General features: G+C 44.6%; 1 protein-coding gene across 2 annotated transcripts in view; it reads left to right on the forward strand.

Moving 5' to 3' along the window:
• The window catches only part of ACVR1C (activin A receptor type 1C), a 98,287-nt gene that overhangs the window by 57,480 nt on the left and 18,616 nt on the right, over positions 1-22,191 (forward strand). For both annotated transcript variants that reach the window (XM_040357928.1, XM_040357929.1), the window contains 4 exons: positions 9,338-9,577; positions 15,578-15,808; positions 17,696-17,863; positions 21,975-22,131. In XM_040357928.1, the coding sequence (XP_040213862.1) occupies positions 9,338-9,577; positions 15,578-15,808; positions 17,696-17,863; positions 21,975-22,131 (796 nt within the window). The remainder of the gene's footprint in view (positions 1-9,337; positions 9,578-15,577; positions 15,809-17,695; positions 17,864-21,974; positions 22,132-22,191) is intronic.

Here is a 22,191-nt window from a genome sequence, read left to right on the forward strand (position 1 = left end):
CGACGAGGAACTCGATGTGTTTGGCACGTCGAGTTCCTCGGTCGTGTGTACGGGGCCTATGAGTTACAATGTATTCTGGAGGATCCAGTGACAAGTGCCTTCCACCAGAATGACTGTCTCTGCCTCATCAGCCAAGATGTGGAAATTCGGTGCGTGTCTGTCTGCGTTGGTCTGGGTTATGTTTTCCTTCAGGGAGTTTTGCAACCGATGGAGCTGTGCTGTTGATGCAATTTGTTGAGATCTTGGGCTGCTTCATCTGTAGAAGTGATAAAATGGCACTCTATGGGAAAACTTGAGGCAAGTGTAGAGTAGTGCCCAGTGAAAAGCTTGTCACACTTGTGGTTACACGTATAACGGCGCAAGTTCACCAGTAAAATGTATAGCCAACGATTTTCTGGGGAATTGCCTCCCCCGTCATCAGGGCAAGTGTACAAACATTAGAAACCATTAAAAATGACTAATACATCACGATGGATAATTCAAACTAAAATGAGAATTGACATTAAAACCTTAAACATTAACATGTTATAAATCAAAACCAATAGGGGGCACTATATAAACAAATACATCATCTCACAAAAGTTAGTATCCCCCTCACATTTTTGTAAATATTTTATTATATCTTTTCATGTGACAAAACTGAAGAAATTACACTTTGCTACAATGTAAAGTAGTGAGTGTACAGCTTGTATAACAGTGTAAATTTGCTGTCCCCTCAAAATAGCTCAACACACAGCCATTATTGTCTAAACCAATGGCAACAAAAGTGAGTACACCCCTAAGTGAAAATGTCCAAATTGGGCCCAAAGTGTCTCCATCCCCCACCCTCTGTGTTGCCACCATCCCCCTCTGCGGTGCCTCCAATCACCCCCTGCCTCCAATCACCCCCTGCCATCATCACCCCCTGCCTCCAATCACCCCCTGCCATCATCACCCCCTGCCTCCAATCACCCCCTGCCATCATCACCCCCTGCCTCCAATCACCCCCTGCCTCCAATCTCCATGCGCAGTTCCAAGCCGGCACACTTCCACAACCACGGACATTTACGAACAGGGGAAAAAAGTGCCAGTTTTTACGAACTGTCCTTAAAAATACGGACGGTTGGCAACACTGCTGCAAAGGGGGGCCAACTCAAAATTTAACCCTGCGGACTAAGACTGGGATGCCATTAAAGTTCATGTGCGTGTAAAGGCAGGCGTCCCAATACTTTTGGTGATACAGTGTATGAAGTGGCCCTGAAACAATGCATGTCTACAAATAAAATATCAGTTGCATGACTTAACTAACTTATCTCACATTCTGTGTTTTAAAGCTTTATGCAGGCCATACTTTTCTTGTGCTCATGTGCATTTCTTTTTCAATTATATTTCTCACACAATTCTTCCATCATTGATTAGAAAATCGTAAATTTTTCCAAAATTTTCCAATATGCCCGATTACTCAAATTTGATGGCCGCGCAAAAATCGCACGTTGTTGCGGCCCATTAATGGTGTGAAATTCCAACGATAATTCTTAGAAAAGATTTTTGAAAGAAGATTCTTTCGGAATTTGGCCCGTGTATTGCCGGCCTAAGACCCCAAAATGAAGCAAACCAGCACAGCTGCTGGTACAGAAAATGATCGACACAAAACATGAACCAAAAAGATGTTCTGTAACCATAGGCGTGCGCACAGGGTGTGCCAGGTGTGCCTGGGCACACCCTAATCACCCTGTGGTGCGCAGATTTCCCCTGCTGTTTGGCTGCAAGGAAAAGGGACCGGAGAATCTCTGTCCTCAGTCCCTTTCTTTTTCTCCAAAGTGAGACATCATGGACCTGTTTAGACTCCTGGGGCTAGATTCACATAGATTAGCGGATCTTTAGATCCGTGTAATCTATGTGATTTACGATCCGCCGGTGCAATTTAGTGAGGCCAGTGCAGTATTCACAAAGCACTTACCTCGAAAATTGCACCGTCGGATCGTAACTCCCCCGGCGGAATTCAAATTCCGCGGCTAGGGGGAGTGTACAATTTAAATCAGGCGCGTTCCCGAGCCGATTTAACTGCGAATGCGTCGCCGGCGAAATTACCCAGTGCGCATGCTCCAAATGACGTCGCTAGGACGTCATTGTTTTCGGCGGCAACGTCAATTGCGGCCATCCGTATTCCAGACCGACTTACGCAAACGACGTAAAAATTTGAAACTCGCCGCGGGAACGACGGCCATACTTAACATTAGCTACCCTTCATATAGCAGGGGTAACTATCCGCCGGAAAAAGCCGAATGCAAACGACGTAAAAAAAAAGCGACGGGCGTTTCTGAATCGGCGGTTCTCCTCATTTGCATATCCGACGTGTAAAAGACCGAGGCGACACCTAGCGGCCGGCGGGAGATTGCAGCCTAAGATCCGACGGTGTAAGTCACTTACACCAGTCGGATCTAAGGGAGATCTATGCGGAACTGATTCTTATGAATCAGTCGCATAGATCCGACCGTCGGATCTCAGAGATACGATGGCGAATCAGGAGATCCGCCGTCGTATCTCTTTGTGAATCTGGCCCCTGGTATTTCACCAAAGCCCCCCCAATGGGGCTCAGATTTTTTTTTTTTTAAAAATAAATAAATAATTAAAATAATAATAATAAAAAATGTATTAATAATAATACTAATAATAATAATAATAATTAAAAAAAATTGTAAAAAAAAAAAATTGTAATAAAAAAAAAAACTACTGACACCAACCTCTGCCCCACTGACACTGTCCATGGCCCTGCTGCCCTATTTATATTTAGACACAGGTATGTATGTTTGAGCTTTGGGGTGCACACCCTAATGCAATAGGCTGCGCACACCTATGTCTGTAACTGATCACAGCTAGAACAGTGACATCTACTGCTTCATCTCAGCCAGCTCCAGTACCAGGCTAAATATTTTCCCAACACCACTCCCGAGTCATATGGAGAATTGCACAGTACAAAAATAAATAAATAGCTAACTGTACGCTTTAGAGGAAAATGACGTACATGTTCTGGTTACAACTAAGCTGTCAGCGGTCACTAACCTGGTACAGCCAATAGAGGGCGATATTGTTCAAGGATATTGTTCATCTGTGGTAGGCTTGCTTTGATTTTAAACTGCTTATTAGCTCACACATCTTATACTTTGTATTGCTTTACTTAAGAGTTCAGAGTTACAGAGTTCCTACTAATTTATATATATATATTTTTTTAAATATAGTTTTTACAATGAAGGTAAAAAAACTTGATTGACGAATTCCGATCATTGGATATCTTAGAATCTTCTGTCTCTGGCATGTTCCATTTTGCTTGTGGGCAAGTGAAGCCCACAAGCACTATCCTCCGGGTTTTGATCAAGCCGAGCGACCAACATGCACCGTCCATTCTCACACATTCGCAGTCTGTATGGCTCGCAGCGCTGACGTTGCCATCACAACGGGCGGCGGCGGCGTCATCAGAAGTGACTGCCCCGTTGTGATGGCAACGAAGATAAACGTCATGGCGTCATCGTGCCACTTCCGGTTTCACAATATCGTGAGAACGAGTGGCGCCCATCCACACTGACTCCTGGGAATTATGACACATAGCTCCCAGGAGGCAGTGGGCCGCGGGATATGACGGCCATACCCGTGGGTGGCAGAGACCAGAAATGCCACTGAAAACTCTCCTACACAGGTAACCCTTAGAAAAAAATAAAAGATTTTCTATTGGACAATGATTTGCTTGATAGAATGCTATTATTGTAAAGTTGATGGGGTTTCCTTCCTCTTTTTTCCCGTGTAAAGTAAAAGCATAATGGGCTAGTATGCATCGCATACTGGCCCATTATGATTCACTTGCCTGCAAACAAAGCCCACGATGTCCTGGCTGGTGGCCGCATCCATCTTCACCCCTCTTCCTTCGGGGCCTTGGACTCCGGCTCTGTGACTGGCCGGAGTCGCGTGACGTCACTACCGTGAATGCGTGCGGGAGCCGACGGTCACGGCATGGGCCCTTTAGAAATGGCACAATTGTGCCCTTCATTGTGCATGCGCTGGTGACGTTGGCGCAATTTTATATGGTAAATATAGATAAATATTTCCAGTACCTACAGGTAAGCCATAGGGCTCTTTCACATGGGCAGGTCCGCCTGGCAGTTTTTTTGGTGGACCTGAACGGGCGCTCCGTGCTCCTCTATGGAGCCGCGGATGTCAGCGGTGACATGCCCGCTGACATCCGACCCTCCTATTTTTTCTTCCGTCTGCGGATCGGATCGGATGAACACGAACATACGGTCCGTGTTCATCTGATCCCCCCCCATAGGGGAGAGCGGAGAAAAGACAGGGCGGTCCCTGCACAGTGTGCGGGGACCGCCCTGTCAGCCGACGGCTCAGCGGGGATTTTACGGAGGATCCCCGCTGAGCTGACGGACACACGGAGGCGGATCATTACTGATCCGCCCCGTGTGAAAGGGCCCTTACAGCATCTAAGCAAAACATCTGTATTGGTTGCTAAGAGTTTGTTTGCTTTGCCGTACCTTAACAGATAGACCAGCTGGACGCTGTGCTGTCCACTTTACTTCATTATACTAAAGACTGCTCAAAGCACAACAGGAAAAGCTTCTATTGAGTCCGTAATAAATACCATAAATAAGTAAATAAATAGGAAGCAACATCTTCATTTACCTGCCAGTCGGAGGCATTGAGTCATTGTAAAAGGAAAACAACATTATTTTTGTTCAGATCATTTTGGTGAAAGCTTAATTCTAGGCAGAACCTGAAAAAATAAAATAAATGCAGTTATGTATAGAATGCATTAATTAAGATAAAATAACCTTCTGCCTTTACAACCCCTTTAACCACTTAAGACCCGGACCAAAATGCAGATAAAAGACCCGGCCAGTTTTTGCGATTCGGCACTACGGCGCTTTAACTGACAATTGCGCGGTCGTGCGACGTGGCTCCCAAACAAAATTGGCGTCCTTTTTTTCCCACAAATAGAGCTTTCTTTTGGTGGTATTTGATCACCTCTGCGGTTTTTATTTTTTGCGCTATAAACAAAAATAGAGCGACAATTTAAAAAAAAATGCAATATTTTTTACTTTTTGCTATAATAAATATATTACAAAAATTAATTTTCCTCAGTTTAGGCCGATATGTATTCTTCTACATACTTTTGGTAAAGAAAATCGCAATAAGCGTTTATCGATTGGTTTGCGCAAAATGTATAGCGTTTACAAAATAGGGGATAGTTTTGGTAAAGAAAATCGCAATAAGCGTTTATCGATTGGTTTGCGCAAAATGTATAGCGTTTACAAAATAGGGGATAGTTTTATTGCATTTTTATTAATAATTTTTTTTTCTACTAATGGCGGTGATCAGCGATTTTTTTCGTGACCGTGGCATTATGGCGGACACATCGGACAATTTTGACACATTATTGGGACAATTGTCATTTTCACAGCAAAAAATGCTATACAAATGCATTGTTTACTGTGAAATTGACAATTGCAGTTTGGGAGTTAACCACTAGGGGGCGCTGAAGGGGTTAAGTGTGACCTCATATGTGTTTCTAACTGTAGGGGGGCAGGGCTGGTTGTGTGACATCATTGATCGTGTTTCCCTATATCAGGGAACACACAATCAATGACAGCGCCACAGTGAAGAACGGGGAAGCTGTGTTTACACGCAGCTCTCCCCGTTCTTCAGCTCCGGGGACCAATCGCGGGACTCCATAGATCGGGTCCGCGGGTCCTGCGGTCACGGAGCTTCGGACCGGGTTGCAGGTGGGCGCGCACCCGTGACCCACGACTGGGCACTTAAAGAGGACGTACAGGTACGTGCTTGTGCCCAGACGTGCCATTCTGCCGACGTATACGTGCAGGAGGCGGTCCTTAAGTGGTTAATTCCCCCCCAAAAATGTTTAAACATACACTATATTACCAAAAGTATTGGGACGCCTTCCTTTACACACACATGAACTTTAATGGCATCCCAGTCTCAGGCCTCGTACACACGGCCGAGGAACTCGACGTGCCAAACACGTCGAGTTCCTCGGTGAGTTCAGGGATGGACCCGCCGAGGAGCTCGGCGGGCCGAGTTCTCCCATAGAACAACGAGAAAATAGAGAACATGTTCTTTTTTTTTTTCTCTACGAGTTCCTCGGCGGCTCCATCGGGCCGAAAGTGTACACACGACAGAGTTTCTCGGCAGAATCCGGCTCTGACCGAGTTTCTCGCTGAATTCTGCCGAGAAACTCAGTCGTGTGTACGAGGCCTTAGTCTGTAGGGTTAAATTTTGAGTTGGCCCACTCTTTACAGCTATAACAGCTTCAACTCTTCTGGGAAGGCTGTCCACGAGGTTTAGGTGTTCTATCGGGTTGAGGTCATGTTCCTCCACCCCAAACTTATACCCCCTTCCTGCCCAGGCCATTTTTAAGTGCATTTTAAATTACTATTGCGCTGTCATGCAACACTGTACCCAAACAAAGAGCTTTATTTTGGTGGTATTTGATCACCACTGGGTTTTTTATTTTTTTGTTAAACAAAAAAAAAAAGCCTGAAAAAATGTATAAATAAAAAGATTATCTTTGTTTCTGTTATAAAATGTTGTAAATAAGTATGTTTTTTCCTTCACTGTCGGGCACTAATGAGCCTGCCCTGACAGGCACGGATAAGGCAGCACTGATAGGCACTAATATGTAGCACTGATGGGCACTAATGAGCCTGCCCTGACAGGCACTGATAAGGCAGCACCAATGGGCACTAATATACAGCACTGATGGGCACTAATATACAGCACTGATGGGCACTAATATGCAGCACTAATGGGCACTGATATGCAGCACTGATAGGTGGCACTGATGGGCACTTCTAGATGGCACTGATAGGCAGCACTGATGAGGAGGCATTACCGATGGGCACTGATTGGCATATCTAATGGGTACTTATTTGCATAACTGGTGGGCACAGGTTGGCATCCCTGGTGGGCACAGGTGGGCATCCCTGGTGGGTCTGCACTAATAATTAATGCGCTGATTTCTCTCCTCTGTCAGGAGAGCCGCTAATCGGCTCTCCTCTACCCCCACCTTGTCAGCGCAAATAGAGGATAAGCCGATAAACGGCACTTCCTGGTTATGATGTGGCCAGCTGTGATTGGACACATCTGATTACATGGTAAAGAGCCTACATCATAGGCTCTTTACCAAGATCAGAGATGCGGTGTGTCAGAGCAACACACCGATCACCGCTCGCCCCCGCGGCTTGTTCTGCTAGACATCATATGACGGTTAAACGAAATGTATGAACTGACCTTATCGTGTAAGGTTGTCCCAGGTCCATAAAGCCGACACCACTAGGTGGCTCATCTTTAGAGCACCCAGGGATCCCAATAGTGGGAATAAAACAAATAGGAAGCTTTGAGGCTGAAAATTTCCCAATAGAGTTCCATGGTTTTCGATGTTTCCAGGTGTACACCGAGTATAAACTGATCTGGTGAAAAGGCACCTTTTAACTACTTTAGACCCAAGCCATAGTAAAAAGACGTCCTCCAGGTGGCTCTATAAATCCGGGAGGCCGTCTTTTTATGGCCTCGCGTCCTCCGGCCACTGGGGGGCGCACGCGCACCTGGCGCGTCCCCGAGATGCCGGTGAGCGTGCCTGGCGGCACTGACAGAGCAGGGACGTGGAGCTTTGTGTCTAAACACAGAGCTCCACGTCCTGTCAGGGAGAGGAAACAGATGCTGTGTCCCTTGTACATAGGGACACAGCATCCGTCACCTCCCCCAGTCAGTCCCCTCCCCCCACAGTAAGAATCACTCCCAGGATACACATTTAAGCTCTTCCTCGCCCCCTAGTGTTACCCCTTCCCTGCCAGTCACATTTATACATTAATCAATGCATTTTTTTTAGCACTGTTCGCTGTATTATTGTGAATGGTCCCAAAAATGTGTCAAAAGTGTCCAATGTGTCAGCCGCAATATCGCAGTCCTGCCAGAATTCGCAGATCGCCGTATTAGTAGTAAAAACATTTTTTTTTAAAAAACAGAATTCTATCCCCCTATTTTGTAGCCACTATAACTTTTTTTTTTTTTTTTTTTTAAGTGTATTTTGTGCGTGTACTCGAGAGAGGAGCCGAACTGCAGGAGTTGGAAGTAGGCAGGCCTCCCCCAGAGGCAATCTGCCATCTTTCTCCATGCCCCGGGTGGCAATGGCGGGTGTGTGAGGGGGTCCTCCCACACAGCCCGCCCTACCTGCTCCGCTTTGAAGCCCAACGGGGCAGAGGGACTCCCTATAAGGGAGTGAGAGGATTAGCCCGCTCAACCAGCCCCATTAGTCCTTCGCCTCTCTTTTTAGAGACCGCGTGGTCAAAGTGCGTGTGTTAACCCAATTTAGAGTGCGTGTGTAGGTGTGGTGGTTTTTGTGGGAGGGGGGTGGGCGTACTAAGCACAGGCTTACCTTGCATAGCACACCCACCGGGAGCCGGGCTGAGACCACCAAACTCAATTCACATGAAGCCGAGACCGGGATCCGAACCCCTAGCTGCAGAGGTGAATGGCTTGTCAGCACAGTGCCAATCGCGTTGAGCCACCGCAGCTCCCTTGTAGCCACTATAACTTTTGCGCAAACCAATATTTATTAAATCAAAAAGTAAAAAAATATTGTGTTTTTTTTTTCAAAATTGTCGCTCTTTTTTTGTTTATAGTGCAAAAAAAACAAAACGCCGAGGTGATCAAATACCACCAAAAGAAAGCTCTATTTGTGGGAAAAAAAGGACGTAAATTTGGTTTGGGAGGCACATCGCACGACCGCGCAATTTTAATTTAAAGCGACGCAGTGATGAGAACTGAAATTTCGCCTGGGCAAGAAGGGGGTATATGTGCCCAGTAAGCAAGTGGTTAAAGGCTGTCCAATTCCTGAACTTCATTGAGCTGGGCATCCTATTGCAGTACAGTTGCAAAAGAGCCAAGCGGTGTGGTCTTTCTATTGTGTCCTGTAGTCATGTAAAGACTGGCAGATGGAACCACCTAGTCCCATCAACCCATTATGTAATGGAGATGAACAAAGGCAGACATGTTTGTCCAGTCTGTGTAACAACCATGGCTCCCTCCATAGATACCATAGAGAAGTGAGCGTAGAAACATAAAGTAACAGGAATTGTGTTATTTGTCGGAAATCTTATTTGTGTGAAAATCGGGAGCAATAAGGCCGAAAAACTGAAAAGGAAAGTAGCCACCATATCTTAGTATTGGATTTAGATTCACTTTCATGTGTTTTCTGTAATAATTTCAAATCAACAATTTCTCCATCATATTTCAATAATTAATGAGTAACTTTTGTGTCCTTTTATTTCCAATCCTCCAGCATCTCCAAGTACCTCCCACTTTGGCCATGTGGAGTTGACAGCCATAGTCACCATTCCAATTTGTGTCCTGTCATTGGCCATAATCCTCACAGTCTACACCTGTCAGAGGCGGTATGGTGCCTACAGAAAGACAAGGCGCCAATGTATTGAGGAGCCCCTCACTGACTGTAACTTGGATACCGATGGGAAATGCTTGAAAGATCTCATCTATGATATGACTACATCGGGATCTGGTTCTGGTAAGTGTATTTCTTTGACTGAAATTAAACATTTTATTATTGTACAGTAAAACCTTGGTTTGAGAGTAACTTGGTTTGAGAGCGTTTTGCAAAACAAGCTAAATGTTTTAATAAATTTTGCCTTGCTATACAAGCGATGTCTTGATATAAGAGTAGCGTCATGTCACAACTGAGTATAAAAAAAGAAGAGAGGAGCCTCTAAGGCCTCGTACACACCACCGGATCTATCCGCTGGGATTTATCCGCAGATCAGTTCCAGCAGATAGATCCGGTGGTGTGTACGTCCGAGCGGATATTTTTCCGCGGATATATTTCCGGCCTATGGATTTCCAGCGGATAAAAATTTCTTAGCATGCTAAGAAATCTATCCGCTGGAATCCTGTCCAGCGGATTGATCCGGTGGTCTGTACAGACTCACCGGATCAATCCGTCCGCTCCTCTCCCTCGCATGCGTCGTAATGAATCGACGCATGCGTGGAAGTCTTTATCTTCCAGCGTCACGCACGTCGCCGCGTCATCATCGCGGCGACGGCGCGACACGTCACCGCGGATGGATTCCGTGCGGATTTCGATCTGATGGTTAGTACAACCATCAGATCAAAATCCGCCAGAGGATTTATCCGCGGGAACGGTCCAGAGGACCATTTCAAGCGGATAATCCTCTCGTGTGTACGGGGCCTAAGTCAGTTGTTCTCAACCTGGGGGTCGGGACCCCCTGGGGGGTCGAATAATGATTTGCCAGGGGTCACCGAATCCTGGGCTGTTCCCGAAGCCCGCACCACTCTCCCAGCCACCACCCAGCAGGGCTATCCCTGGATCCTGTGGCTGCCCAACTGGGCTGTTCCGGGAGCCCGCAGCCGCCCACTCAGCCTCTTCACAGGTGCTCATTCAGTTCACGGCATGGCTGGGGGACAAAAACTAGAGGTCAGCTGACTGGTGAGGAAAGTAAAGTGGGAGGGGCTGGAGGAGACCCTATGTCCTGATTTCGGCATAGGTGTCACTGCTACGAGACACCACCAAGTCAGAGACACAGTGAAGCCGGAGACACAGTGAGTAACACTACCTGTGATTATAATTGCCAATAAAAAGTACTCGGGTAGCGCTAAATGTCTGTGGGTTAGGGGCGCAAATTACTTGTCTTGGGTGCTGACAACCTACGCTACAAAAATGATTTTACCATTAGGGGTCCCCACAACTTGGGACTTGTTATCAAGGGGTCACAGCACTAGAAGGTTGAGAACCACTGCTCTAAGTGTAGCAATATGGTTACATTTAATGAAGGCACAACATTTAGAGGTGCCTCTCTTCTCTTTTATACCCTGTATACCTATTTTGGTCTGATGAGTAGACCCCTATGAAAATTATCTATCTATCTATCTATCTATCTATCTATCTATCTATCTATCTATCTATCTATCTATCTATCTATCTATCTATCTATCTATCCAAAGTACTATCCTAGACCAGGGTTGTCAAACTCAATTTCTTTGTAGTCCACATCAGCATTATTGCTCAAAGGGCCGGTTGTATCTATAAGACAATTTCAATTTACCCTGGACTTTTTTTCTTAACAGAATAGGTGTAGGAACTCAACCATGCCACCCCCCCCCCAAGCCCATGCCCCCCCACAAGCATTGATTGGTGGGTGTGGCAAAGTTACCCTAACATTGGGAGGGTCTTAAAGGGGCAATACATGCCAGGGGTGCGTTATGTGCAGAGGTAAGGATGCACTCTGCACAGAATGCAGAGTTCAGGGGTGCACCATGTACAAAGGGCAGTTTCAATAAATGCCAGGGGTGCGTTATGTGCAGAGTTGAAGGATGCACTCTGCACAGAATGCAGAAGTCAGGGGTGCACTACATACAGAGTGCATTGTTAAGGGGTGTGCTATGCACAGTGTGCAGGGTTCAGCTATCTTTCACATGCTGTCCACATCTCACTTTCACCACTCCTTGGCTCTGATCTCTGCACCATTCTCCCCATCCCCTACCTCTGCACATATCTCCCTTCACAGTCCTCATCCCTCCCCCCAACCAATAAGCTTACTTGCATCTCAATTACTTGGCCCGCCTCTAGTACCTCCTGAAGCGTAAGTGGCTCCATCTCTCTCACTTGGTGGGAGATCATTGGCTGGCATCTGTGCTCCTGGGCATAGATGGGGATCACAGTTCAGCTTACCACTTAAAGTGGAGGTTCACCCGAAAAGTTAATTTTTAACCTTAGATTGATGCTCATTTTGTCTAGGGGAATCGGGTAGTTTTTTTTAAAAATCGAAGCAGTACTTACCGTTTTAGAGAGCGATCTTCTCCGCCGCTTCCGGGTATGGGCTGCGGGACTGGGTGTTCCTATTTGATTGACAGGCCTCCGACAGGCTTCCGACGGTCGCATCTATCGCGTCACGATTTTCCGAAAGTAGCCGAACGTCGGTGCGCAGGCGCCGTATAGAGCCGCACCGACGTTCGGCTTCTTTCGGCTACTCGTAACGCGATGTATGTGACCGTCGGAAGCCTCTCGGAAGACTGTCAATCAAATAGGAACGCCCAGTCCCGAAGACCCATACCCGGAAGCGGTGGAGAAGATCACTCTCTAAAACGGTAAGTACTGCTTCGATTTAAAAAAAAACTACCCGATTCCCCTAGACAAAATGAGCATCAATCTAAGGTTAAAAAAAAAAATTCCGGGTGAACTCCCGCTTTAATGCCCCATGCCACACTGTACCTGCATCTCCCTTGTCCCCACCAAGAGTGGGGAACCTGGTGGATGGAGAGTGTGATGAGGCTGAAGCATTATGGGTGGAACTGCATACAGATGTGCGTAGTTCAAAATTAATCATTGGAGTTTGTTATAAACCACCCAATGTTAATGAGGAGGTGGAGACTCAGCTCCTTGCACAGATGGAAAGGGCTGCAAGGTCTGGGACGGTGATAATAATGGGGGATTTTAACTACCCAGAAATTGACTGGATTAATGGCACTTCTGGGACAGTTAAAGGACAAAAATTTAAAAACCTATTGCAGGACAATTTTATGGTGCAGTTTATTGAGGCCCCAACTAGGAATGATGCCCTGTTGGACCTGATAATCTCAAACCATGCAGAGCTTATTACTAATGTTCAGATAAAGGAACACCTGGGTAGCAGTGATCATAACATGATTTCATTTAATGTTAACTATAAGCAAGAAATACATACAGGAAATATTAAAACACTAAATTTTAAGAGAGCAAATTTTCCAAGGATGAGGGCTGCTCTCCAGGACTTGGACTGGGAGGGACTATTGGCACAGATGAACACAGAACAAAAATGGGAATTCTTCAAAAAGACTGTGTGGAACCTCACTGCAAAGTATGTTCCCATGGGCAATAAGTTTAAAAGGCTAAAAATAAAACCTATGTGGCTCACGGTCAAAGTTAAAAAAGCTATAAACAATAAGAAAGTAGCTTTTAAAAAATATAAAAATGAAGGAACACTAGTGTTGTTTAAATGTTACAAAGAATATAACAGGATATGCAAAAAGGAAATCAAGGATGCAAAAATTCAAAACGAACGACAGATTGCAAAAGATAGTAGGACAAACCCCAAAAAATTCTTTAAATATATTAATAGTAAAAAGGTGAAGTCTGAGCATGTAGGCCCCTTACAAAATAATCTAGAGTGGGTGACTGGGGACAAAGAGAAGGCAAATTTATTAAATGTTTTCTTCAGCTCTGTGTATACAATGGAGCATGGGGGAGCTCATGTCCAAAATGGGAGTGGGAGTGACACAGCCCCAAATCCACAATGGCTCAAAAGTGATATGGTCCAGAAATATTTAGACAGAATAAAGGTGGATAAAGCACCTGGACCTGATGGCATCCATCCACGGATCCTAGGTGAGTTGAGCTCTGTCATTTCAAAGCCACTGTATCTAATATTTAGGGACTCATTAAAGACAGGAATAGTACCACTGGATTGGCGCAGGGCCAATGTGGTGCCCATATTTAAAAAGGGAACAAAGTCTTTACCAAGTAACTATAGACCTGTTAGTTTAACTTCTATAGTTGGGAAGATACTGGAACGTTTAATAAAAGACCACATGGATGAGTTCTTGCAGGAAAAAAACTATTTAAGCAGCAGACAACATGGATTCATGAAAGACAGAAGTTGTCAGACAAACCTGATTTCCTTTTATGAAGAGGTAAGTAAAACCCTGGACAGAGGAGTGGCTGTGGACGTGATATATTTGGATTTTGCAAAAGCGTTCGATACAGTTCCGCACACACGGCTCATGTGTAAGGTAAGGTCTACAGGATTGGATATATCAGTTTGTAAATGGATAGAAAACTGGCTGAAAGACAGAATTCAGAGAGTCGTGGTTAATGATTCTTACTCTGAATGGTCCAATGTTATCAGTGGTGTACCCCAAGGTTCAGTGCTGGGACCCTTACTTTTCAATATATTTATAAATGATGTTGGGTCTGAGATCAAAAGTAACATTTCTGTCTTTGCAGATGACACCAAGCTATGCAGTGGAATAACGTCCTTACAGGATGTCTCCAATTTACAAGCCGACCTCAATGCTCTGTCTGATTGGGCGACTAAGTGGCAGATGAGGTTTAATGTAGATAAATGTAAAGTTATGCACTTGGGGGCTAAGAATATGCATGCATCATACATACTAGGGGGAGTACAACTGGGGGGATCTGTAGTGGAGAAGGATCTGGGGGTTTTAGTTGATCATAAGCTCAATAATGGCATGCAATGCCAAGCTGCGGTTTCCAAAGCGAGCAAAGTCCTTTCTTGTATTAAGAGAGGTATGGACTCCAGAGAGAGAGATATCATTTTGCCCCTGTACAAATCATTAGTAAGACCTCATCTGGAATATGCAGTTCAGTTTTGGGCACCAGTTCTCAAAAAGGATATAGGAGAACTGGAGAAAGTGCAGAGAAGAGCAACCAAACTGATAAGAGGCATGGAGGAGCTCAGCTATGAGGAAAGATTAGAGGAACTACATTTATTCACTCTTGAGAAGAGGAGAATAAGGGGGGATATGATCAACATGTACAAATATATAAGAGGTCCATACAGTGAGCTTGGTGTTGAGTTATTCACTTTACGGTCATCACTGAGGACAAGGGGGCACTCTTTACGTCTAGAGGAAAAGAGATTTCACCTCCAAATACGGAAAGGTTTTTTCACAGTAAGAGCTGTGAAAATGTGGAACAGACTCCCTCCAGAGGTGGTTCTGGCCAGCTCAGTAGATTGTTTTAAGAAAGGTCTGGATTCTTTCCTAAATGTACAGAATATAACTGAGTACTAAGATTTGTAGGTATAGTTGATCCAGGGTAAATCCGATTGCCTCTCGGGGGATCAGGAAGGAATTTTTTACCCTGCTGTAGCAAATTGGATCATGCTCCGCTGGTTTTTTTTTGCCTTCCTCTGGATCAACTGTGGGTATGGAGTTGGGTGTATAGGATTTTACTGTGTTTTTTATTTTGTTTTTTTGTTTTTTGTGGTTGAACTGGATGGACTTGTGTCTTTTTTCAACCTGACTAACTATGTAACTATGTAACTATGTAACTAAGAGTGCAGGGCAAGGAGGGATCTGGTAGAGCCACTGAGAGGAAACCGGTCCTTGTAAGCACAGAAGGGTTCTGTGTTTACAAGTGGCAGCGGGGAGCGAGAGCCAGAGGTGGCTTTCCTCAAACCTCTGTGCTGAAAGTAGTCCCTCTTTATCATTTCAGAAAGTTGTCTTGTATGCAAGTGGCAATAAAACCCCAATCAGATTTTATTTCTTCTACCCCTCCCCCCCATATCTCCCATAATAAAGAAACAGCTGAGATTTGTTGGGTTGAAGAAATGTGAATTATTCTCCAAAATGTCTAATTTCAGAGGTAATATTTCTAGTTGTGGTGTGGGATTCTTCCTGTTGGTGCCTTAATATGGTTGGACCTTTCTGAACCATAAAATACAACCTCCTCCTTTTCTATTTTTTGTATGACCATTTTGTGTTTCTTTTGTAGGGTTGCCTCTGCTTGTCCAGAGGACCATTGCAAGGACAGTTATCATCCAAGAGTTAGTTGGCAAAGGGCGTTTTGGAGAAGTTTGGAAAGGAAGGTGGTGTGGAGAGGACGTTGCTGTGAAAATCTTCTCCTCTCGAGATGAGAGATCCTGGTTTCGGGAAGCAGAAGTCTACCAGACGGTTATGTTAAGGCATGAAAATGTTCTTGGCTTTATAGCTGCTGACAATAAAGGTAACATATGTATATATTTGACTGGATATGTTACAAATTTTCTGGATAATCCAAAGCACAATTTACCTTCCTGCTATAGCTGTTTGAATTAAAGATTTTTTTTCTAACTAAACTTCTGCTTTAACCACTTAAGACCTGGGCCTTTAGGCAGCTAAAAGACCTGGCCAGTTTTTGCGATTCGGCACTGCATCGCTTAAACTGACAATTGCGTGGTCGTGCGATGTGGCTCCCAAACAAAATTGGCGTCCTTTTTTTCCCCACAAATAGAGCTTTATTTTGGAGGTATTTGATCACCTCTGCGGTTTTAATTTTTTGCGCTATAAACAAAAATAGAGAGACAATTTTGAAAAAAAATCAATATTTTTTACATTTTGCTATAATAAATATCCCCCAAAAATGTATAAAAAACATTTTTTTCCTCAGTTTAGGCCGATACGTATTCTTCTACCTATTTTTGGTAAAAAAATTCGCAATAAGAGTTTATCGATTGGTTTGCGCAAAATTTATAGCGTTTACAAAATAGGGCAACATTTTTTTTACTACTAATGGTGGCGATCAGCGATTTTTTTCATGACTGCAACATTATGGCGGACACTTCGGACTATTTTGACACATTTTTGGGACCATTGTCCTTTTCACAGCAAAAAATGCATTAAAAATGCATTGTTTACTGTGAAAATGACAATTGCAGTTTGAGAGTTAACCACAAGGGGGCGCTGAAGGGGTTAAGTGTGACCTCATTTGTGTTTCTAACTGTAGGGGGGTGTGACTGTAGGTGTGACGTCATTGATTGTGTTTCCCTATAAAAGGGATCACACGATTGATGACGGCGTCACAGTGAAGAACGGGGAAGCTGTGTTTACACACAGCTCTCCCCGTTCTTCAGCTCCGGGGACCGATCGCGGGACTCCAGCGGCGATCGGGTCCGCTGGTCCCGCGGTCACGGAGCTTCGTACCGGGTTGCGGGCACACGCCCGCGACCCACGGCTGGGCACTTAAAGAGGACGTACCTGTATGTGCTTGTGCCCAGCCATGCCATTCTGCCGACGCATATGTGCAGGAGGCGGTCCTTAAGCGGTTAAAGGGGTTGTAAAGGTAAATTTTTTTCCCCCTAAATAGCTTCCTTTACCTTAGTGCAGTCCTCCTTCACTTACCTCATCCTTCCATTTTGCTTTTAAATGTCCTTATTTCTTCTGAGAAATCCTCACTTCCTGTTCTTCTGTCTGTAACTCCACACAGTAATGCAAGGCTTTCTCCCTGGTGTGGAGTGTCGTGCTCGCCCCCTCCCCTGGACTACAGGAGAGTCAGGACGCCCACTAACACACAGCTCCTTTCTCTATCTGCAACGTAGAGAGCGTCCTGACTCTCCTGTAGTCCAAGGGAGGGGGCGAGCACGACACTCCACACCAGGGAGAAAGCCTCGCATTACTGTGTGGAGTTACAGACAGAAGAACAGGAAGTGAGGATTTCTCAGAAGAAATAAGGACATGAGGGAAAAAAATGATTTTTTTATATCTTTTTTGGGGATATTTATTATAGCAAAATGTAAAAAATATGATTTTTTTTCAAAATTGTCGCTCTATTTTTGTTTATAGCGCAAAAAATAAAAAACGCAGAGGTGATCAAATAATACCAAAAGAAAGCTCTATTTGTGGGAAAAAAAGGACGCCAATTTTGTTTGGGAGCCACGTCGCACGACCACGCAATTGTCAGTTAAAGCGACGCAGTGCCGAATCGCAAAAAGGGGCAAGGTCCTTAACCTACATAATGGTCTGGGTCTTAAGTGGTTAAAAAAGTGGAAACAATGGAGTTTATCTCCTATTTTAACATCACAATTTTGTAGGTAATTAGTATGTTGTGTACAAGATTGTTCCTTATTTCCGATAGATAATGGCACATGGACTCAGCTGTGGCTGATATCGGAGTACCATGAACAAGGTTCATTGTACGATTATCTTAACCGGACAACGATAACCATCGGTGGAGTGATGAAAATGGCGCTATCCATTGTCAGTGGGCTGGCTCACCTTCACATGGAAATAGTTGGTACTAGAGGTAAGTCTTCTTGTTTTCTGTTGAAAGTCAATATGACCTAATTAATGACCAAGAGGAGCTGGGTTTGTGCAATAAGATAGAACTGAGGAACAAATGGTACAGCGTATAGTACATTGATACACGGTAAGCAATCAGTTACTGTAATTAGCCCAAGTGAATGTTTAGAATTATATTATATATTTAATTAATATATTCAGTGAGTACAAAATGTATTCTTAAGAGTTCAGGTAAGGCAGCACAGTGGCTAAGTGGTTAGCACTTCTGCCTATCAGCACTGGGGTCATTGGTTTAATTCCCAACCACGACACTACCTGCCTGGAGTTTGCTTGTTCTCCCTGTGCCTGTGTGGGTTTCCTCCGGGTACCCCGCTTTCCTCCCACAGTACCAGCTGTCCAATTACACCGGCCAGAGAGAGGGGAACAAATCAACTTCCTTTTTTTTTGCCAGATCGGTTCAGACCCGGAGGTAGCCAGGTGTAAATGGACACAAGTCTGTTTACATCTAACTGCCCAAAGAGGAAAATGGAGGGTCCAATTGGGTCTGCCTAAAAAAAAACAGACAGTTGGACCGGATTGGACTCATCGGGCCAGATTCACGTAGATCAGCGGATCTATAGATCCGCTCGATCTACGTGATTTAAGATCCGCTCCCGCAAGTTTGAGAGGCAAGTGGCTAATTCACAAACCACTTACCTCCAAACTTGCGGCGGCGGATCCTAAATCCCCCGGCGGAATTCAAATTCCGCGGCTAGGGGGAGTGTACTATTTAAATCAGGCGCATTCCCGCGCCGATTTAAATGCGCATGCGCCGTCCGGGGAATTTCCCGGCGTGCATTGCTCCCACTGACGTCACTAGGACGTCAGTGGTTTCGACGTGAGCGTGACTTGCGACGCGCGTGTTTGTGAATCGGCGTACGCAAACGACGTTAGAAAATTCAAATTCGACGCGGGAACGCCAGCTATACTTAACATTGGCTGCGCCTGATAAAAGCAGGGGTAAGTATACGACGGGAAAGCCGCTACGGAAACGTCGTAAGAAGACTGCGTCGGGTCCGCGTACGTTCGTGAATTTGCGTATCTCGCTGATTTACATATTATTCAAGGTAAATCAGCGGGAACGCCCCCGGCGCCATTTTTAAATCGAAAATAAGATCCGACAGTGTAACACATTGTAACACTGTCGGATCTAAGCCCTATCTATCTATGCGTAACTGATTCTATGAATCAGGCGCATAGATAGGACCAGTGTAAGTCAGAGATACGATGGTGTATCTGTAGATACACCGTCGTATCTCTTTGTGAATCTGGCCCATCGTGTGAAAGAAAATGTTTAAGAGGAAGTGAGGCAGATGAGAAAATAAAATCACTGTATTTATTACAGAGACCCTGGGCCAGATTCAGGTACATTTACGTTGCGCAGCGGCGGCGTAACGTATCCCATTTAGGTTACACCGCCGCAAGTTTACAGCTTAAGTGCCTGATTCACAAAGCTCTTACCTGTAAATTGCGGCGGTGTAACGTAAATCCGCTCGGCGCAAGCCCGCCTAATTCAAATGGGGCGGGCACCATTTAAATTAGGCGCGTTCCTGCGCCGAACGTACTGCGCATGCTCCGTCCGTCAAATTATCCGACGTGCATTGCGCTAAATGACGTCGCAAGGACGTCATTGCTTTCGACGTTAACGTAAATGGCGTTCATCGCCATTCACGGACGACTTATGCAAACGACGTGAAATTTCAACGTGGGAACGACGGCCATACTTAAAATTGCTTAGACCACCTAGAGGGCAGCCTTAACTTTACGACGCGTATCGCTACGGAAACAACGTAAATTTAGATCGACCAGTTTCCGAAAAAAGCCGAACGTCGGTGCGAAGGCGCCATATAGCCCCGTATAGAGCCGACTCGTAGTTTAGCTTCTTTCGGAAACTGGTGACGCGCATTGCCCATTTAATATGGTTTCCTATGGATGTAGTTCACATCTGTGCATTCTATGGAAAGGGCCAGGGACTTTTTTCTGTTTTTTGGTTCCATAGACTTCAATGGATCAAAAACGTGTATTGAAAAGCATAAAATGCACCTGGAATATGCAAACTGCAACCTGCATAGGTGTGAACCAGGCCTCAGTAGGAAGGAAATAACATACTCAACCCATTGTTTTCTTGAAGGTATTGTAGATGACATCCGGTACTGGGCAATTCGCTTTCTAGCAAAGTACAATAACTGCTTAACATAATATATTTAGTACCACTTTTATTTAGCAATGAAACTTACCAACCGTTTTTTCGTGTTGTAAAAAATGAAGTTTTTTTAATGTCATTAAAAAAGACCGTGTGTGGGCTCCAGAGCATTTTTCACGATGTAAGAAATGGCCATTAAAAATTTCGAACGTGCTCTAATTTTTCACAACGTTAACGTTAAAATGGTGTGTGGGCTTTAACGACGTGAAAAAACCGCACATGCTCAGAAGCAAGTTATGAGACGGGAGCGCTTCTTCTGGTAAAACTAGCGTTTGTAATGGAGATGGCACATTCGTCACGCTGTAACAGACTGAAAAGCGCAAATCGTCTCTCACCAAACTTTTACTAACACAAAATCAGCAAAAGCAGCCCCAAGGGTGGCGCCATCCGCATGGAACCTCCCCTTTTATAGTGCCGTTGTACGTGTTGTACATCAACGCGCTTTGCTAGAGCATTTTTTTTTCACGATCGTGTGTAGGCAAGGCCGTTTTAATGATCGGGTTGAAAAAAACTTTGTTTTTTCTAGACCATTAAAAACTTAATTTTGTACAACCCAAAAAACGGTCGTGTGTACGCGGCATTATACAAAAAAATTATGTGACTTGTTCACACCATTCAGTCAGTTTCATCCTTTAATCCAGGGGTCGACAATATCCGGGCACCAGGTCGCATTGGCGACAAGAAATTGTGACCTGGCGCACGCGCCCGCCGGTAATTGAGGCCGGGCGGAGGCACAGGATCCTGTGTCTCTGTGCGCCCCACCTCCCCGCCGCGCGATCGCGGCGAGTCCACGATGGCCGGTAATTGAGGCCACGGCTTTGCGGCCTTGTGAAGTCCCAAGCTCTTCGGAAGCTTCTGTGAGCTGGCGCTATCTGGTGGTGGCCGTTGGCATTACATTACATTGGCATTGCAGCAATGTGTGTCATTTTTCACTATTTTCACTGCCATCTCCTTCCCTCTAATTAGAACCCCCAAACATTATATATATTTTTTATTCTAACACCCTAGAGAATAAAATGGCGATCGTTGCAATACTTTCTGTCACGCCGTATTTGCGCAGCGGTCTTACAAGCGCACTTTTTTTGGAAAAAAAAAACACTTTTATAAATTAAAAAATAAGACAACAGTAAAGTTATCCCAATTTTTTTTTATATTGTGAAAGTTAATGTTACGCCGAGTAAATTGATACCCAACATGTCACGCTTCAAAATTGCGTCTGCTCGTGGAATGCCGACAAACTTTTACCCTTTAAAATCTCCATAGGCGACATTTAAAGAAATCTACAGGTTGCATGGTTTGAGTTACAGAGGAGATCTAGAGCTAGAATTATTGCTCTCGCTCTACCAATCGCAGGGATACCTCACGAGTGGTTTGAATACCGTTTACATATGCGGGCGCTACTCACGTATGTGTTCGCTTCTGTGCGTGAGCTCGTCGGGACAGGGCACATTTTCTGGCTCCTAACTTTTTTAGCTGGCTCCTAGATTCCAAGCAAATTTGTCAAACCCTGATTTAATCTGTAGGTTACATTTGATTGATTAGGTTTGAATAATTTAACAGTACAACTCTCAAGCACAGTAATATTTTATACCCCAAAGACATGCTGGTAGGTTAATTGGCTTCTGTCTAAATTGGCCCTAGTATGCGTATGTATGAATGTGAGGTAGGGACCTTAGATTGTAAGCTCCTTGAGGTTTAGAGACTGATGTGAATGTACAATGTATATGTAAAGTGCTGCGTAAATTGACAGCGCTATATACATACCTGAAATAATAATAATATACCCATTTTGATTGGTGGTCAGCAGTGTTGATGCTTAATATCTTAAACGACTGTTTCATTGATGCTAATTGATCTCGGTTTGTTGGTTTAGGTAAACCAGCCATTGCACACCGGGATCTCAAGTCTAAAAATATTTTAGTGAAGAAGAATGACACGTGCGCCATTGCAGATTTGGGGCTGGCTGTAAAACACGACTCGATAACTAACACTATTGACATTCCACAAAACCCAAGAGTCGGGACTAAAAGGTAAGGAAGCTTCTATTGTCAAATTGTATCCCTCAGAAGGGGTGGGTGATAATAGATGAT

This window comes from Rana temporaria, chromosome 6 (assembly GCF_905171775.1).
Source record: "Rana temporaria chromosome 6, aRanTem1.1, whole genome shotgun sequence".
NCBI lineage: Eukaryota > Metazoa > Chordata > Amphibia > Anura > Ranidae > Rana > Rana temporaria.